Source organism: Natrix helvetica (genome assembly GCF_964273705.1).
Source record: "Natrix helvetica genome assembly, chromosome: 2".
In the NCBI taxonomy this organism is placed as follows: Eukaryota; Metazoa; Chordata; class Lepidosauria; order Squamata; family Natricidae; genus Natrix; species Natrix helvetica.
Genome location: NC_138552.1, coordinates 191,290,766 through 191,310,351, shown reverse-complemented (window position 1 = coordinate 191,310,351; position 19,586 = coordinate 191,290,766). Strand labels below are relative to the sequence as shown.

Below are 19,586 nucleotides of genomic sequence, written 5' to 3'. Positions count from 1 at the left end.
CTGGTTTTTGGGGGGGAGGTTGACTTTGCTATATTTTAGATTTGTGGATTGTGTGATTTAAAAATAGTTATAGTAACAGAGATTACTAGTATATTCATATTATACAAATAAACAGGTATATTCATATTATTATATATTCCTATCTCATTAAAATGATGGCAAATAAATGGCTTGAGTAACGTAATAAATATTACCTACAATATCTCAATACTACTAGCAACTAGTTATTTTCTCCTACAGATCTGGTTTGACAATGACATTCAAACAATATATAAGCTTGGTTGTTAATGTTATCTCACAAACCCTGTTAAGCCTTTCGTACAATATAAGAGCATTTTTTCCCAATTTGTTGCAATGTTATTTTTTGCAGCTGTTGTAAGAAAGTCAACACCATGGAAATCACTAGTGTCTCCATAATGTGGTAAATAACAGGGCAACGTCTTTAAATCACAATAGTCATGTTTTTTTAATTGCTCTTCATGTTTATTTTCCAAAACACAAAAATAATAGAATCTTGCTATTGACAGGAAACTTCCTCCAGATACTGTTATATGAAAACAATTTTGTCTGTTACCAGTTTTGTGAACAATTGAATGTACTCTTATTTATTAATTAATATTATCTTATTCTGTCTTCTATATTTCTTACTTTTTTTCCCAGGGACAATTACTTTATTCATAGTCACTCTCTAAAATGTAGATTTCAAGAGTCTAAGATGGATTTTCAAAGCTGTATCTCAGACAATATGGGTGTATATCAAATTCAGTTATCAGTTTCTTCCTTCTCATTCACAAAAGTGATTCCTGATGTTTCCTTCGCTTCCAAATGGGTTTATAAGATAATTTGGCCTCCCAGGTGAGCTAAAGGAACATCTTCAGGTGTCATTTGGAAAACATTTGATTAATGAGTTAAATGAATTTCCCTTCTTTAGAATGCTAGTCTTTCTAAAAAGCAAGCTACTGCAAAAATCAAAGTGGAAAGGATATAGGGATGTATCCAAGATGGTTCTGCCTTAATTGAAAGGCTTCTGCTTGTGTAAGCAAAAGAAGAAGAATGACTGCTTTCAACTAGTTTTCTTGGTGGTGTTATGAACTGTTTTGAAATCTTTTTCTTCAAGGATGTTATCTGGACCTCTTGACAGCAGGATGCTCAAAATTCACCAGCATTTCCTATCATCAAGAACACTCTGGACCACATCTTTCCACTGTACTAAGTAGAGTCTACTTTCAGAAGAGATCTTTCAATCAAGAGGACAATACAAGAAGATCAGGGGACTGATGAAAATGAAGCATTCTGAGATGCTTTTTATGATTAAGGAAAGCCACCGTTTCTTCTAACAACAATATCACAGACTTTGAAGGGATCTTAGAGGTCATCCAGTCTGACCACCTTCCGAATGCAGGATCCACAACAGCACCTATGGCAGATGACCATCCAGTCTCTTTTTGAAGACCTCTAGTGAAGACAACTCATCATTATATGTGGCTATCTGTCCATACAATCAGGAAATTGTTCCTGAAGTCTAGTTTCCCTGAACTTGCTTCCCTGTCAGGTCGAAAGACCAGGTCCATAACTGAAACTTCATTAAGCTGATTTATTCCCAAAAGCCTATGGGCAGGAGTCTTCTCAACTACTGGTCAACACCTGGTTAGAGTTAGATAAGGGTCAATGTCACTCAAGGGGTGTTTTAGTTCGCTTTTGACTATGTAGAGATTATAGGTGATTCCTCTTTTCATTCCACCCCCAGGTTCTGTCAATTTTTTTCCTACGTTCCTTATAGTTGTAACCCATTGGTTCTTGTCCTGCCATCTGGGCAAGAGAAAACAAGCCCATTCCTTCTTCTAAGTAATAATCCTTACTGGATTAATTTTTGTTGTTAGTTTGAGACTAGATTCACTGCTCATCCAAGCAGCGGATGAGTCAGGCAGAGCAAGCCAGTTAGGCAAAGAGTTGGCTGGATCAATTACTTTCTATGAGGTAGACTCTGTGTTCCTCTTAATGAATGGCTACATTATTTAAGCAAAAAGTCTTGTACAAACCAGTGGTGGGTTCTGGATCCCGTTTCAACCGGTACGGTTGGAACAGGCCCAGCATTGTCCGCATGGCGCATGCGTCATACCTGCCAGCAATGCCTCCGCAAGCCTCCGTGATGCTCCAGCTGCTCAGTGGAGCGTTACGGAGGCACTGTATCTGCAATGCGCGTGTGTGGAAGCGCCAAAGGCTTTAAAGGACAGGTAAGGAGTTCGAGTGGGTGGGTGGGCCCTCCGGAGCACCCTAATGGAATGGTACCCGGTGCTCCGGGCAGGGTCCGGTACGCCCATACTGGGACGTACCACCTGCAACCCACCACTGATACAAACCTAGGAAAATTATCATGAAATAATTATGTAAGATGAGAAAGCTCCACCACATGTCACCTTGGATTGCATGTGTTGAAGTCCATCATGGAGAGATAAGATAATAGAGCCCTGCTACTTGGTTTAGATCTACCATATAAAGTCACAGATACACAGAATTGATTAAAGGGAGGGACTTTAATTGAAGACAAAAAAGGAAAAACCTGGAAGATTTATTTCAACATGCATTCATTTATCTCCCTGCTCTCCATTTTATGCATGCCCTCTCACCTGTTGATATTAGTGCTTTCTGCCAAAGGCATGAAAGAAAAACTGAACACTGAGATAGCAGCGATCAACAACTTGCTGCATTGTATTACCCAAGTAGTTTTGCAGTTCAGAGGCAGAGACCCGTTTTCTATGCCAAGACCCAGTTTTAGTTCTTTAGTTCTTGAGATCGTCAGTTAAAACTGAAATAACAGAAGATGCAAAACATGCATCACAATAGTAATGGGGAACTTTAGTTACCCCGACATGAACTGGGAGACAAGCGCTGCACCAAGTGGAAGGTTTCTGAGATCTTGAGATCAGAGCAGACAGTACCAGGCGCTTTGGAGCAATAGTCTAACTTTATATAACATTAACTCCTATGTTTTTCCATTGCCTTGCATTTCTTGGTTTTCTCTTCAATGATCTGCTTGCAGAAAATCCAATTGAAGTATTAGTCTAAATGTACCTAAACATTGAACAGAAGGTTTTGAAAATAAAACCTCTAAAAGTGCCTGGATTACATTTTTTTTCATTCTCTGTAGCATTTTTTTCTTGTGTTTTTCCACATCAGACAAAAAAAATTGCAACGGCAGCTGTTTCATAAAATTATCTATTGATTTTCAAATGTAAAGTCTGTCTTCCAGACAACGATAAATCTCTGAGATGTAATATACAATGTTTTAGTGTCAAAAAGCAGAATCCACTTACTGTATCTTTTCCGATGAAGAAAAGAACAATATAATTTATTTGAAGAAAAACAACAACCCTGGAGGCAACAGAGTCAACGATTAAATCCTTTGTGTATATTGCCCATATAAAATTCATATAATAATTCAAATAAAAACAAAAATATAAATTGTTTATCTATGTGTGAAAATATACACAGAGGGCTGGGCAATCATATTTTGGACTCCAAATAGACATGTCACCACAGGGAGGACCAAAATGTAAGATTAAAGATGAAATAGCTACACTAAGCTTAACTCAATCAACTTCTATTAGCCTTTACTTTGAGAAAATGTGGCAAATTGTACCATTACCCAGCAGAGTAATTTTAGATGGTTTAAAGGATCAAAAAACCCATAATGATGTCGTCCAAAATGTAAGTTCCATTCTTGCTCTAAAGTTATTCAGTTTTTTTCTTGTGTATCTTAAGATCTTCATCAAAATCACCAGAAGAACTGAGTAAATGACATCTCCTTTTGCAAAAATACCTTTCAGGCCAGATTAACCATAGTACTGTAGTAATATGATTCGCAGTGATCAAATTATTAATTCATGAAGAGAATGATTACTTTTAAATGAATGGATTTGTAATTCAAGCATACACAGCTTCAGTCCATTAGGGGAATAGAGGGGGTGTTTTAAGAGAGAAGCTAAGCTAACACTCACTCTCCATGTGATTTTTTTAGAAAATTAATATTTTTGAAATTTCTCAAGCATTAACAGTTAGAAATGAAAAGCAAAATGCCTGAGCTGAATATTTCGTTACTTTCTTGCATTCCATTACATCCTATTTATGCACTGTAGTGAAGCTTTGACCAAGTGTGGCAATTATAAATTATTTCCCATTTGGCAGGTTCATGATTTATGAATAGCAAATTGAAATACATTGATATTTTACCCACCAACATTTGGAGTTTTTTAGATTACTACATTGTCTTTGAAATGATGTTGCATAATAGCTTTAGTTGCTGATTCACAAAGCAAAAGAAAAGAATTTAAAAAGGACTCAGCTGAAAAAAGAATCCATCACATTTCCTTGTCTTGAAAATTATTTTCTTCACTACTTAATTGGAACCTTGGAAGTTTGATTGATTCTCTGAGTTGATTAAAAGCATTCAAAAGTTGTTTGCAATTGTACTTTAACATGTTTGAAGGTAGCTTTGCTTGATAGATACAATTGACAGTGTGGTGGATATGATTCAAATCCATGGGGCAAATGTTATCTTGAAAATATTTTGAAGTTGTGAGGACAGAAAGATCTAGAAAATAAGTTAATGTGTCCTGATCCTCTCATGGATGACTTCCAAGTAATTTTGGCAATAAACCCAACCTTCTTCAGATGTTTCACTGTATTTTATAAAATAGACTTGACCTTTGATCAGGCATCAATAGCAATATCTGTAGGAAAAAACAGACAGTGGTGCAAATCTGTTGTGTTGTTGAAATCTGTAGCATGTACTGTTTCTTCATGGTGTCTAGAGTGAAAGCTTTCCCACTGGTTCTATCTTAGTTGAAAGCCAATTAATCAAGACCATCAGCCCGGCCAATTCTACAGCTCTTAATTGCTGTGTTTCTCAACCTCACATGGACAATTCTGGGAGCTGAAGCCCACACAGCTTAAGGTTCCTAGATTTGAGAAGTATTGCTACATGTCTAAGCAAAGGTCAAAACGCAGAAATGGCAATGGAACAATGGCACGCACCATGCCTGAATTCACCAAGCTATACGGCAGAAAGCACTGGCTTTCAATTGTTCTTTTCCATCTTTTCCATCAGCCAAATGCCAAGGTTTGCCCAATGCTTGTTATGTTTGTTTGAACAACCAACTCAGAAAAAAAACAAAACAAAACAAACAAACCCAGCATGCAGATAAGTTTTACTGGTAGTTTGCAGATTACTTGGGGAGTAGAAAGCCACTCTCATGAACTTGCACTGGTTCTTTTTACCTGCTCGTGAGATTCTTCTCACATGTAATACATTACAACTCCTAATAGCAGTGGCTTCATGAGAATGAACACCAAATTACATACATGATGCCATTGCTCTACTACTTTGAATAGCATCTTGCAATTCCTACTGTTATGGTTTATATGCTGATTCTTCCAGTCAAAGTCTGAAGGGCCTGATCCTATCATGTGGAGTGCAAGCAGTAAATCAAACAAACAAACAAATAAACAAGGGACACCATTAGGAGGAATAAGCAGTTTTAGATTCTGGCAGAGCACCCAGGATGTACCAACAACTTTGAAGGACAGAGCAAAGATGAGCTGCTTGGTTACACAGAAAGCAAGGGAAAAACCCTTAATGAGGTGTGCTTAAGTGTGTTTGTTAGCCGGGACTACTTAGGAACAGCTGCTAGAGCAATGACAAAATGAAGGCAAAAAGCGAGTGTGCTTCCTATTTCTTTGTTGCCATCTAGTGGTCATCAAGATTTGGGAGTGGATCACTACAAGGAAGTTCGTTATAGTAGCATCTTCTATATCAGTGGGTTTTGCTTTTCAGGACCATATAGAACAGTGATGTGGAACTATGGTCCTTTTAGGATCTGTGAACTTCAACTCCCAGAATTCCTGAGCCAACTCAGGAATTCTGGTCCAAGAATTATGGGAGTTGAAGTTCACAGATTGTAAAAGGCTAGTTCCACACCCCTGTTCTATATGGTCCTGAAAAACAATGAAGGTTAAATGCAACATCTCCTACCTCTTCCAATTCTGAAGGACAGAGGAAAAGGGTTCTGAACTATATAGATCGCCATTTTTTTTTCAGGTTTTCCTTGAAGAATGATAAAGAATGACTCTTTAGGACTTCTACATCAGGAGTTTAATACTTAACTACTTCTGATGAAATATGGATTCCTGATTTGGTAAGAAAATTTTTGATGATAGGGTGAACAAAAACCAGCACAATTTGCTAGAGGACATTATATGTTGTGGGTTTGCCAATGTGAGAAAAGATTGATAATAGAGTATGTTTGGCCACAGTAGGTGTCTAGCAAGATCAATTACTCATTACACAGAATTACTGTTAGATGTAATTTTATAAACCAAATTAACTGCCAGGGTTTCTTAGATGGAATTTACTTTCTTAAAGCATAACTCCTAAGTCATTATAATTTAATAAAAATATGAATGCAATTCCTCCTCATTATAAATAATCTATTCAATTATTCATGAGTCATAATGCCATATTTCTCGCTTCTTTTGCATTCATCTTCTTTGCAACAAGCTAGCCTAAGGCACTAATGAATGGAGGGCAGATTATAAATCTTGAAAAGTTCAGCTCTAAAGACAAGTTAAGATGATTCAATACAATACAATACAACAGCAGAGTTGGAAGGGACCTTGGAGGTCTTCTAGTCCAACCCCCTGCCTAGGCAGGAAACCCTATACCGTTTCAGACAAATGGCTATCCAACATCTTCTTAAAGACTTCTGGAGGCAAGCTGTTCTAAGTTGCTTCTGTCCTTGATCAGTTTCCACCCATCACTTCTTGTTCTACCCTCAGGTGCCTTGGAGAATAGTTTGACTCACTCTTTTTTGTGGCAACCTCTGAGATATTGGAATAATGCTATCATGTCTCCCCTAGTCCTTCTTTCTCTTAAGCTAAACTTAAGTTCCTGCAACCGTTCTTCATATGTTTTAGTCTCCAGTCCCCTAATCATCTTTGTTGCTCTAATCTGCACTCTTTCTAGAGTCTCCACATCTTTTCTACATCGTGGCGACCAAAACTGAATGCAGAATTCCAAGTGTGGCCTTACCAAGGCATTATAAAGTGGTATTAACACTTCACATGATCTTGATTCTATCCCTCTGTTGATGCAGCCTAGAACTGTGTTGGCTTTTTTGGCAGATGTTGCACACTGCGGGCTCATACTAGGACGCAACCCCTTTGAACGGCTAAAATGCTTCTCCAAATACTTTCCAAAGCAAAATAAAGGTAGTTCCTTGCTTGGTTTATATTTTCTTTGCTATAGGTCAGAGGAAAGAGACAGCGAAAGCTAGCAGTTCCTTGAAAGTATCACAACAGTGAATTTTGGAAGAGATATTAAAGAGCTGGGATGGTTCTTATTAACCAATAAAGCCTTTTTGCTCTCCCATGATGAAAGGCTTTTGTCCAGGGGTGGACTGCTGGGGGTTCGCAGGGGTTCGGATAACTCCTAGCTAAGATTTTGTGCAGTTCAGAGAACCCCCAAATCCCACTCCTGGCTAGCCCCACTGACCCCTCCCCTCCCCTCCAAGGAGTCCCCACTTGGCTCGTTTTGGATGCAGTTAAGTCAGTGTTTCTCAATCTTGGCAACTTGAAGATGTCCGGACTTCAACTCCCAGAATTCCCCAGCCAGCGAATGCTGGCTGGGGAATTCTGGGAGTTGAAGTCCGGACATCTTCAAGTTGCCAAGATTGAGAAACACTGAGTTAAGTGCAGGGTGCACATGGAGGCTCAGGGAGGGCGAAAAATGGGCCTACTGGAAGTTCGGGAAGGATAGAAATGGACTCATTTCTGGCCTCCAGAGGGCCTCCAAACGGCCTCCAGAGCCTGGGAAGGCTGTTTTTGCCCTCCTGAAGGCTCGAGGAAAGCCTCTGGAGCCCAAGGAAGGCAACCCCCCCCCCCCCGCTGTGGTGCAGAAAGTTGAGTAGGCCACGCCCATCATGGCCATGCCCACCCAGCAGAGGACCCCTTGCTAAACGTTTTGAAGACCACCCCTGCTTTTGTCCACTGGTCAGTGATTCCAAAATAAAAGGGATGATGTAGCTGAGGAGAAGAGCAGCTGGACTGAAACCAAAGCAAGTGAAAAACGTGCAGAGGAAAATCATCCTCAGCATGATAATTAACACAAGCAATTCAATATTAATGCTTTATGCCTACGGTGATCAGGGATACTTTCACTCCTTGTACAAGGACAAAGCCAGGGATTACACCAGGACACAGGACACTGAAGGCACCTGCTAGTTACAAGTTGAAAAATATCACATCAAGTTACTTGCGACCCACAACATCCGGGTTATACAATTCTAAACTGGAACTCTGTTTTGTCCAGCTGGGAAAATCTCAGAATACGCTTATGCAGCAGATGTTGCTTAATAATGGCTTCTTTTCCTTAGCAACACATAAGATTTGACCTGAACAAATAGGATATTTAAGCATTGAATTTAAAAAAAACTTACGGCTTATGTTGATCAGCGCATCTTCTTGATTTTAAGCTTCCTGTTTAATCCTCTTCCTTTTAATTGCTTTGCATTATCTGTTTTACCTTTTTATTATATTGTAAGCCAACCATCTCACTGTAACCATGAGATGGGTTGGCATGAAAATTTAATAAACATGTTGAGATTATATTTGATCTTATATTAATCAGATTCAAGATAATTCCCCGTATTGTCAGACTCTTTGCTTGTTCTCATGCTAGAAGAGTTTATATATCAAGATAAGTCACAATCCAACCACTCTTCAGTTGCCTCAACCATCCTGATGCAACCTTGCTTAACTCTTTGGGTTGAGACTCCCTTCCGATAATGACTGATGACTGATACACAAATCAGATAATTGCTTTTCTGGTATATTCAGCAATCAGAGGAGGAATGCTGTACAGTGCTGGTGTCACAACCATTCAGAACAAGTTGGACTGAAAACAGTATGAACTTTGAAGATTAACAGTACTGGCAGCACTTAGACATATATACTGCTTCAGGGTGCTTTACAGCCCTTTTTAAGCAGTTTACAGAGTCAGCATATTGCCCGCAACAATTTGGGTCCTCATTTTACCAACCTTGGAAGTCGGAAAGAATCAAACCCCCAGCAGTCAGCAGAATTAGCCTATAATACAATAAGCCATGGTGGCACAGTGGTTAGAGTGCAGTAGTTAAAGTGCAGTACTGCAGGCTACTTCTGTTGATCACCGGCTGCCAGCAGTTTGACAGATCGAATCTCACCAGGCTCAAGGTTGACTCAGCCTTCCATCCTTCCGAGGTGGCTAAAATGAGGACCCAGATTGTTGGGGGCAATAGGCTGATTCGGTAAAACCTCTTAGAGAGGGCTGTAAAGCTAATACTGCACTCTAACCAAGGCTCTTACATGCTATCACCATTAGTGCAATGTCAATGTTAGCAAGGCAGTGATCAATTTCTCATATACAGGTAACCCTCGACTTAAAACCATTCATTTAGTGACCATTTGCCATTACAACAACACTAAAGTAACTTATGACAGATCCTTTAGCTTAAAACCACCCCAGCTTCCCCATGGTTATGTGATTAGAATTCCAATGCTTGGCAACCAGCATGTATTTATAATGCTTGCAGTGACCTGGGGTCGTGTGATCACTATTGGTCAGCTTTCCACCTGTCTTCCAATGAAAAAAGTAAATAGGGGAAGCTGGATTCACCTACCAACCATGTGAGTCACTTAACAACTGCAGTGATTCACTTAACTGTGGCAAAAAAAAAAGATTATAAAATTGGACATAATTCACTTAACAACCGCCTTGCCTAGCAACAGAAATTCTGGTCCTAATTATGGCCGTACGTCGAGGACTACCTGTAACCAGATCGGTCCACTTACCTTGTAGTAGAAGAGAAAGAATCCGCAGAAAAGGCTGTATAAATCTGCTGTAAGGAGGGAGAGGTTGACCGCTGTAGCGCTCGTTTTCTTAATCACCACAGGCATGAAGCTATAGAGGCCAAACATGCAAGCACTAAAGCCAACATACAGTAATCCTATAGGAAGGAAGGAAGGAAGGAAGGAAGGAAGGAAGGAAGGAAGGAAGGAAGGAAGGAAGGAAGGAAGGAAGGAAGGAAGGAAAGAAGGAAAATGATAAAACAGTCAGTACCATCTTGCCCACCTTTTTCCAAAGGCAACTTTTCTGCTGAGAGAAACAAACCTTTCAAGATTTCTACCTGCCAAGGTGTGCCAGGAGAGGGGGAAGATGGCCTTAATTTATTTGTGATCTGAGGTGGCAGAGTCAGCTGAGACATAATCCAGGAAAAAATAAATCTTACCTTCAGGCATGTACTTGCAGGGAATGGAATAAAAAAAGTGAGAGTGGCCTGGTGTGATGTTTCATTGTCATGGCACACATTTCCATCCTGACTTTTCTGACAAAGTTCCTGTGTAATTTGGCTACCTAAAATATGGCTGACTTGAAATGTTACAAGAATGTCATTCTGGGCCCTTGTGTGATAATTTAGAATCTTCCAGTTTTCACAGTCACTGCCTACAGTTCTAACACTCTGACCTCCCCCTCCCTGTCTTCCATATTCTATATTTGTACGACGTTGCTACAAGAATGATCATAATAGCAAAATAATCATATGTACTACAATCACAAAAAAATAACAATATCCCCAAATTTACAGGTATAACTAATAACTGAAATTCAAAAGCAAAGTTATCCATAAGAATTATCAGCAAAAAAGAGATCAACGAGAAACATGTCCCCTTTATTTATTTATATCCTACCTTTATTGTTTTATTTATTTATTTATTTTATTAAAGTTTTAATGAGTTTTACAATTGTTTTCTCCCTCCCCTCCCTCTCCCCCCAACCGTACCCCGTCTCCATCCCTCCATCCCCCTTAATGGATAACTCAAGATTGCAAACATATTTAATGCTCCTTCCTCCTCCTATTTTCCTCCACAGCAACAATCTTGTGAAATGGGTTGGACCGAGAGATAGTGACTGATACAAAGTCACCAGCTGGCTTTCGTGCCTAAGGCAGGACTAGAACTCCCAGTCTCCTGGTTTATAGCCTGGGACCTTGACTATTAAACTGAACTGCTTCTATCTGTATAACTAGGCAAATTCCGAATACTGTTTCTTTCCCTGTGTGATTTATGTCACAATCTCATATCATTTTTTCCTGAAGACTTTCTCCAGAACAAACATACCATAAATTTATTAAGGCAATGTAATTACTTTCAGTACTTTGGACACATGAAAGTCTATTTACAGCAGGGTTAGGATTCTTTTTTTCCTCAAGAGCTTCTTTCCTTTTGGTTTATAGATGGAGCTACTGGTGGAACTGATGGATACTATTAAAATGCAGCCATCTATCTTCTACTACACAGTACATATTCAGCACTTAATGTACACTGGGGAGTGGGGTGGGGAGGTTTTTGGGAGAGAACAGTTAAATGTCTCCTTCTCAACATTTCCATTACTTCTTAGCTTTGAAGAGAACTGTTAAGCTTTTGCAAAGAAGATGGTGCATCTTTTATGATAGAGATAGGTAAGAGGCTAGCAAAGCTGAATAGAGAAGGGTGCTTTTTTGTGGTATTCTGTGTCTAGAGCCTTGGCAAGGTCTGCAGAGCCCTTACAGGCCAGAATTGTTCTGTTGCACACATTGTTAAGCAATCCTGCTACAATTCACACACATTTGTGAATTGTTGCACACATTCACAAAAACACACAAAGCAAGTCTTTGCTTATGGGTATCTGCAAGGAAGACCAAAAGGGTGAATAACTTCATGTGTGTCATGCCATTCATGTCATTTGCATAACAATGTCATAATAATAATAATGTCATAATGTTTGTCATCATCATGACTTCCCTGGATTTCTATACTTAGGCTCCCAATATTTTTCTGCACTGTTTTTTTAAAATTGTATTTCTATCCCACGGCAGTCTAATATTTCTTTGGTGGCTTCATCCATTGCATGATTTAAAACACTAATGAAAAAATGATCATTAACTGCCCAACCAAAAGACATGATGTAACCAAAAGATGTAATATAATCAGAATAAAATACAAGGAAGTAAATGAAAAGGAATAAAAGAAGGCACATCATGCATGCTTTGTTAAAAAGATAAAACTCTCCAAAATATTAGTTTATGAAGGAGATGACCAGGCTGAGCTTGAGGGAGGGGTCAAAGGTGCCATAAGTCACGAGTCCCTGCATGCCCACAAGAGATCTAAGTACCTCTTTTATCCTTGAATACCTCTTTTATCTCCCATGAATTTCTCTTTACAGTCAGTTGGCTAGATTCTTGTGGAAAGCTTAAGCTTTCAGTAAACTTTTATACTCATTTGAACTGCCTGAATCTCTTAATTTCCTGGGCACTTGACAGTTTCTTTTGCAATATTTTGAAAATTAGCAAGGAGGGGACTAGCCTATCACCTGCTATTAACATAATATAAGTTTTTAGCAAGCACACCAGAAACTCTGGCATACTGAAATTAACATGATGAACTGGGAGTAACTGAAAGTAGAAACACAAGTTTTCAAAATACTCCAGTCAGCTGAGAAGGAAAATCAGAGAAAGGAAGAGGACCTTGCTCAAACATACTTAGATCATCTAAATTATGTCTCAAAGCTATACATAGGTAGCCCCAAAGAAACCTTGAGCATGAACCCTGGAAAGCGTCCAAATCTGTTACCAAATTATCATGTTTAATGTAATAGAAGGGGAAATAATAATATTAATAATATTAATTGTATTTCATTGGAATGATATGTCCAAATTTCATTGGAATGATATATCCAAGGGATGTCCAATCTTGACAACTTTAAGACTTGTGGACTTCAACTCCCAGAATTCTCCCAGCCAGTCATGGATACGTAAATAAAATGGATACATGTAAATAAAATCAACTTGACTTTAATTATCCCAACTCTGTCCACTCTAACCCCCAAAAAGTTGCATCTCACTGATTTAGCCTAATGCGCAAATGGAATCCAAAATCAAGTGCTCTCTGCTCTAACAAAACATCTGCTTTTGCTAATTGAACGATAGCAAAAATATGCTTCAGAGGCTACCTGTTTATAGACTGGTGAAGCTGGAGAGCCTTTGCCTCACTGCTGCTGGTGATTAGTTAGTTCCCACCACCAAACATATTTCTCTCATTTCTTCTTAAAAGGGAAACGAGTCCCAGAAGCCTTGTAAAAATCTCAATTGCGTGATAAAAAAGACCAGTCATGCCTTACATTGATCCGTGTTCAATTTAGGAGCCATACTGAACAAAGCAAGAAGATCTTTGCAACTGAGGGTAATAGCAGATGTGCGCAGCTTCATTAAGGTTTGGGGATAATCAGAGGAAATGATGAGGGAAGGCCCAATGGGAGCAATGGTCGAGTGTGTCATTTATAATTGCAATTCCCAGCTATTGCCTCTGTAGCTAGTCAGCTTAAGGAGCTCTTCAACCTGCTGCGGTTGATATTCCTTTGGAAAGGAAGCTAACCGGGAGCTGTTGAGGCCCATTAAGCATATTACCTCCCTTACTCCTCATTATAAGTGCAGTTGGGCTCAACGTGCCTTTTTACATTAACTGGCATTTGTAGCCTTCTATTGCAGTTGGCATCAAATGCCTTCTTTATTGTAGTACTAAAGAAATGAGCCTTCTAGACAAAACCATTTGCTTAGCACAGCAGTGGTGTATACAGATAATAGTTTCTTCAGCTGAAAAAAAATGGTACAAAGATTACACCTCCTAGTACTGGAATGGGACAACTCGTCATAGCCAACTTACCACAGTCAACTCACCATGGCCAACTCACTGTGGGACAATTTAACAATTCTATTTAATTATTTAAAATAAATAAAAAATGTTTTTAATGTTTGCCATTCACATTTCATTCTGCCCCTCCTTTTGCATCCTTTCTTCAATGATTCTATTCCACTAGTTCTTTGATAGTGATGAAACTTTTTTCCTGTAGTGAGTTGTTGTGTAGTGAGTTGGCCGCAATGAGTTGGCCATGGCAAATTGTCATATAGACCCTGCCCTCTGTACAGCCGCCTCCTACACATTTTTCCAATTCTTGTACAAGCTATTAAAAAACAACAACTTTAAGAACCTCAAGAGGTTAGCAGTGGGGAGAAAGTGAGGCCTCTTTATTTTGTAGGAGATAGCCTACATCCTCTATATCCCCTTCATTTTAAGGTTTGTTTGTTTGGTTTTTTTTGCTTTAAGTTAAAAACACACACACTGACTGGTTTTTTTTTAATCAAAAAAAAGAGAAAAGAAAAAGAACAGGCCATGAGACTACATCTAGCCAATTCTTAGAAAGTAAAGGAAAGTTTCCCTTGCCACTAAGAAATATGAAAAAAAAAAACCACGTTCTCTCAATTTCTGTTTGCTTTGCTTTTAATTTGCCCCTCATCATAAACAGAGCAAATTAATGGGAGTGGACTACTTCATCATTGTTTATTAAGCAAAGCAATCAAATTGAATTGAATAACACAAAGCCATTAATGCCTACAACAGTAATTTGCAGATCCAAAAATATTTCAGCATTGTTCACAATGGGAATGCAAATTTAACTAATTGCCCTTTGACCAGCTCAAAGCAAAAAAACTGTCAGTGATGTGGTTGCCACATGTCACTAAACTATAAACTATGATTTGAGAACCCAATGTCAGCATGCTTGATGAACCCAACTAGCATTTACCAACTTTTCAACTTAAGCTCAATTCAGATAAATTTCCTATATGTTGTTCTCAGGCCTATATGGGAGCTAAACCAAAATGTTACCACCACTGTCATTTAAGCAATGCAATCATCTCAAACACAATTTATTTTCTGAACAATAAGCAATAGTAAAGCAACTTCTAGTCTTACCTATTTGCCAGTCCCAGGGAACTTTTAACAATTCTTTGTGTTCCATTATGGCACTGGGAGGAAAAATAAAGAAATGTTTTGATAAGGAAAATCTTAATTATTTCCAAAAAGTGAAATAAATATGTATATTGTTAAAATAGTGGAAATCTCAGGCTCATATTGGTTACTACCAGATTTGTACAAACAGCTTTCACTTTCTCTTTGTAATTAAAATGTAATTAGCAGAGTAATGAGAGTTACTACCAGCAGTGACGTGCAGTGAGGTTTATGGCTGGTGAGGCACTGACACAGTGGTGGGTTTCAAATTTTTTTAGACTTGTGGACTTCAACTCCCAGAATTCCACAGCCAGGCAAGCTCAGTTCTGATTTAAAGAGACAGCATTTGTTTTTCTCCTTTGCTCCTTCTTTCTTTTTCTTTTTCTTCTCCCTTCCTCTCCTCTCCTCCCTCCCTCCCTCCCCCTCTCTCAAACACACACACACACACACACACACAAGTTGGATTGGACTATCTCTCCTACCCCCTTCCCCCTCTCTCACTCACTGTCTCTCAAACAAACACACACACACAAAGTTGGATTGGAGGGAAGAGCACTAGTGAGGAGACCACAGGAGGAGGCAGGAAGCCAGTCAAAGAGCCATACTGGAGCACACACACTTTCCCCCAGCCCCGGAAGGATCCAGCCCAGCTTCACTGATTACAGGTTTGAAAAGGCAACGTGGCTCTGCCTGCAATCAAACTACACTTGGGGAGGGAGAGCACAAGCCAGGGTCCTTCCCTCCAGTCTTTGCCCAAAGCCCGCACCAGGAGGATGAAGTTTGAATTCCTCCCCCTCCCTCTGACCCACACGTACCTTTTACAGCTGTTTCAGAGAGGATTTCAACTCTGCTCTTGCCTTGGGTCTCTGAAGAAGCCTCACCCACACGAGCGCCCTCTACTATGAGGCAGGAGAACTGCGTGCCTCACCTACATCAGGAATGTTTAGGCTTTAACCCTTGCTTAACTTTGCTCAAGTGATCATAAAATGCCTAAAGTCAGACTAGATGAGGCACGCAGTTCTCCTGCCTCATAGTAGAGGGCACTTTTTAGAGGCTTTTTTAAACCTCTTAAAGTCAAGCAGAGTCATCCATGGTGAGGCAGCAACTAGCTCAGCCTGACCTCAGCTTTCGCCTTTTTCCTTTTACATTTTTTTTCTTTTCATGATGGCAGTGGTGAGGTTGTGCCTCCCCTGCCTCCCCTGACTGCATGTCACTGACTAACAGAGAGAGTTATGTAAAGGCAGGAGTAGCCTCCTCTGTGAGTGAGGAGAATAATATAGAAGGAACCCTTTTCCTCACAGCATCAAAACAATGTCTAGTTATAATAGTATATTAGCAATTGTAATAATACTAGCAATAAATACTGCAACATTACATGATTGCCCAAGTTAAGTGTCTGTTGTATATTATATTCTAGCAGTTTTTCTGATGACATTAATATGGTTTTCCTAGAGCTGTGGGGAAAATGGAAAGAAACAGATACATGCCTCATAGAGTGAAGCATTATATTAATGTTGTTACTGGTGACAGATCATATTTTTGTCTTGATGTTGGAATGAAAGTACCAAAACATTTATTAAATGGTATTAAAATGAAAGGACTGAAATCTTTGGTATAACTGAAAACGTTAATCTCTCTAATATTGATTAGGCAGGAAAAGATAACAAGAATGCATGTCCATACTCTGTTATGATATGTAGAAGTGTCACAGTACAGTGTCCAGATCAGATGTAATTTGATTTAACCCCTTGGAAATGGAGAAAATTACAGGCAGTCCTCCACTTACAACCATAATAGAGGCAAGATTTTGTGTCGTATGTTATGAAATTCAATAGTGGAGGGACCCATGTGACCAACTTAATCCTACAAACTTTTTTTGCAGCACAGGTTAAGGAAACACAGTTGTTAAGCAAGTGCTACAGACGTTGAGTCAATGCATTCCTGTGGGCGTTTTTTTTTTTTTTTTTGCATATGTACAGTATGTAACAGATCCAAGAGTCTAGTCTGTCCTTTTCCTCCAAAAATTTGCTTTTTTCATTTTGTTTTTTTTTAACGACACCTGAACATCATTGCACCTATCGAAAGCCAATGTACTATAGTGATTATATGCTGAACTATGATAGAAAAGCATTAGGTTTAAATCTCTTGTTTGCTGTTATGAACCTTTTAGGAGAATGAAAATGAAAGAAAACTAATTTGACCATTTTTTATGTCCATTAATTCCTTGACTGATACAAAGTTTAAAAAAAATACTTTTCTATTACCAAACAGTTATTTTTATTTTTGAATGGTAGAATAAGAAAGCAAGGTAGAGTGAGAGGACCTGATGATTTGACCATTCATGTTGAGCAATCTATAGGAAAACACCCAGGAACAAATGGAACATGAGAGAAGATGGCTGTGGATTTTTCTCTATTGGACATGACAGGATGGACTGATGCCTCTCTTTACTTACAGCTGAATTCCACTGAAGAAGGAACCAAAGAGTCCAATCATCCCTAGGAACTCCACTCTACTCAGATTTCGTACGATGTACTCCTCACAGACATTGGAAATGCCATAGAGAGTGGCCCCACCAAGTACTAGAAGATCACCTATAAGTTTATTTTCTCCTAGGAGAAAAAATAATTGTAAAAAAAATAGTAATCACAATATGCTATTAGAAGTTCTACTTCATTCATTCAGAAACACTCTTTGTGAGTTTTATACCAAAGAGTTCTGGCTACCATGACTGAGTCCTCCTCTCAGGACTTCAATCCATGCACATGAAAGGCATATCACAGAGCAGGGGTATCAAATTCGATTTCATTGAGGGCTCCATCAGGGTTGTGTTTGACCTCAGGAGGTCAGGGTGGATGTGGCTGGGGGATGGTGGCCAGCTCAATGTCACTCATGTTGGGGTGCCTGTGGTGACTCAAGTGCTCCGCCAGAGAAAATGGGCTTCTGAGCTCCGTTTTTGCTTGCAATGGCCTCCTGCAACCCTCTGACAGCAAAAACGGAGCTCCCCAGGGATGCACGCGGCCCTCCTGAGCTACGTTTATGCTTGCAGAGGTACCATTGGCCGGTCCTTCACTGTTTCAAGGGTGGCCCCACAGGCCAGATCTAAGCATTCCATGGGCCGAATCTGGCCCCCAGGCCTTGAGTTTGACACCCCTGTCATAGAGCCACGCTGCCTCCGGAGATTGTTTCACACATATTATAAAGTGAATTGTGGCTCGCAAAAAAAATGGGGCAAAGATTCTATGGCCCTTCACAGGCTGTTTGGAACTCCAGGCATCACAAGATTCCCACATTGGTCTTATCCAGCATGCGGAGTAGTGAGAGATACTGGTAAAAATAATTCAGCAAGATCCTGAGGGCTACTTCTGACATCATTAGGAAATCCATTATTTTCTCAAGCTGCCATGTTTCCACATGCAGACATTTCCAGGGAACTTAGAAACAACAACAAAAACCACACCATTTCCTTCTAATCTGCAAAAACGTACCTGCTCCTTGCTGTCTTCCAACAAGAACATCTGCTCCTGCCATGCAGCCCATGCCCAGAATGCACACCACAATCCCGATGAAGTGCACTGCTTTGTATCGCACCAGGAGGAAGAACCAAGAAAGTAAGATCACCACTGGAATCACAAAACAGTCTAGGAGCTGTAGGTGGAGGGGGGGAGGGGAGGGGGAGAAGAATAATAAAGAAGGAAAGAATTCTGATTGGAGTTTTTGAATGGAGGATAATCACACAGATCTGTAATTCAGAAAGGGTTTGATTGAAATGGTTATTTCAGACATACCTGGCCAATGATTTGGGAGCAAAACTAAAGATAGTCCCCGCAAAACCCAGCACAAGAAGAATACATGATATTTCTTGGCCCAAATAATGCTTTTAAATCTAATTTTCCTGGGAAATTAATGGACAACTATAGATGCGATCAATCCACTTTCCAGGAAGGGTGTTTCGTATTCAGAGCAACCCTTAGATAATATCATCATTAATAAGATTCAGATGGTTTCAGTCATGCCTCTTGCTTAAACCATTGATAATTCTCATGATTAGTGTTTCTTTTCTTCTGAAAATACAATGCACAGAAATTATCTGTGCAAATATATTGTTTGTTTGTTTGTTTTTTATTTGTTTATTGGATTTATATGCCGCCCTTCTCCCAAAGGACTCAGGGCGGCGTACAACATAAAAACAAAACAAAACACATATTACAAAAGTTAAAAAGGAAATTAAATAAAGTATCCAAAAACAAACCCAATTAATATTAACAATAAAAATTTAAAAATCAGATTAAAATTAACAATTAAATTAATCATTTATTTTATTCTGTTCTGGCCGGGCCAGCTTGCTGGAAAAGCCAACTTTTTAGAGCGCGTCAGAAGGACCGGAGGTCGAGGATTATGCGAAGCTCCGGGGGCAGCTCAATCCAGAGGGAAGGCGCTCCCACAGAGAAGGCTCTCCCCTGGGGGTCACTAGCCAACACTGTCTGGCCGACGGCACCCTGAGGAGGCCAACTCTGTGGGAACGCACTGGACGGTGGGAAGCTACTGGTGGCAGTAGGTGGTCTCGCAGGTACCCTGGGACCAAGCCATGGAGCGCTTTAAAGGTCATAATTAGTAGCTTGAATTGCACCTGGGAAACAACCGGCAACCAGTGCAGGCCGCCTAAAAGG

The 19,586-nt window shown here is 39.6% G+C and overlaps 1 protein-coding gene across 3 annotated transcripts in view; it reads right to left on the bottom strand.

Annotated features, from left to right (window-relative positions):
* Positions 1-19,586, bottom strand: part of SLC35F1 (solute carrier family 35 member F1) — a 231,825-nt gene that overhangs the window by 8,639 nt on the left and 203,600 nt on the right. For all 3 annotated transcript variants that reach the window (XM_081945841.1, XM_081945843.1, XM_081945842.1), the window contains exons 4-7: positions 18,405-18,564; positions 17,372-17,528; positions 14,881-14,933; positions 9,886-10,040 (exon numbers count right to left, since the gene is read on the bottom strand). In XM_081945841.1, coding sequence (XP_081801967.1) covers positions 9,886-10,040; positions 14,881-14,933; positions 17,372-17,528; positions 18,405-18,564 — 525 coding nt within the window. The remainder of the gene's footprint in view (positions 1-9,885; positions 10,041-14,880; positions 14,934-17,371; positions 17,529-18,404; positions 18,565-19,586) is intronic.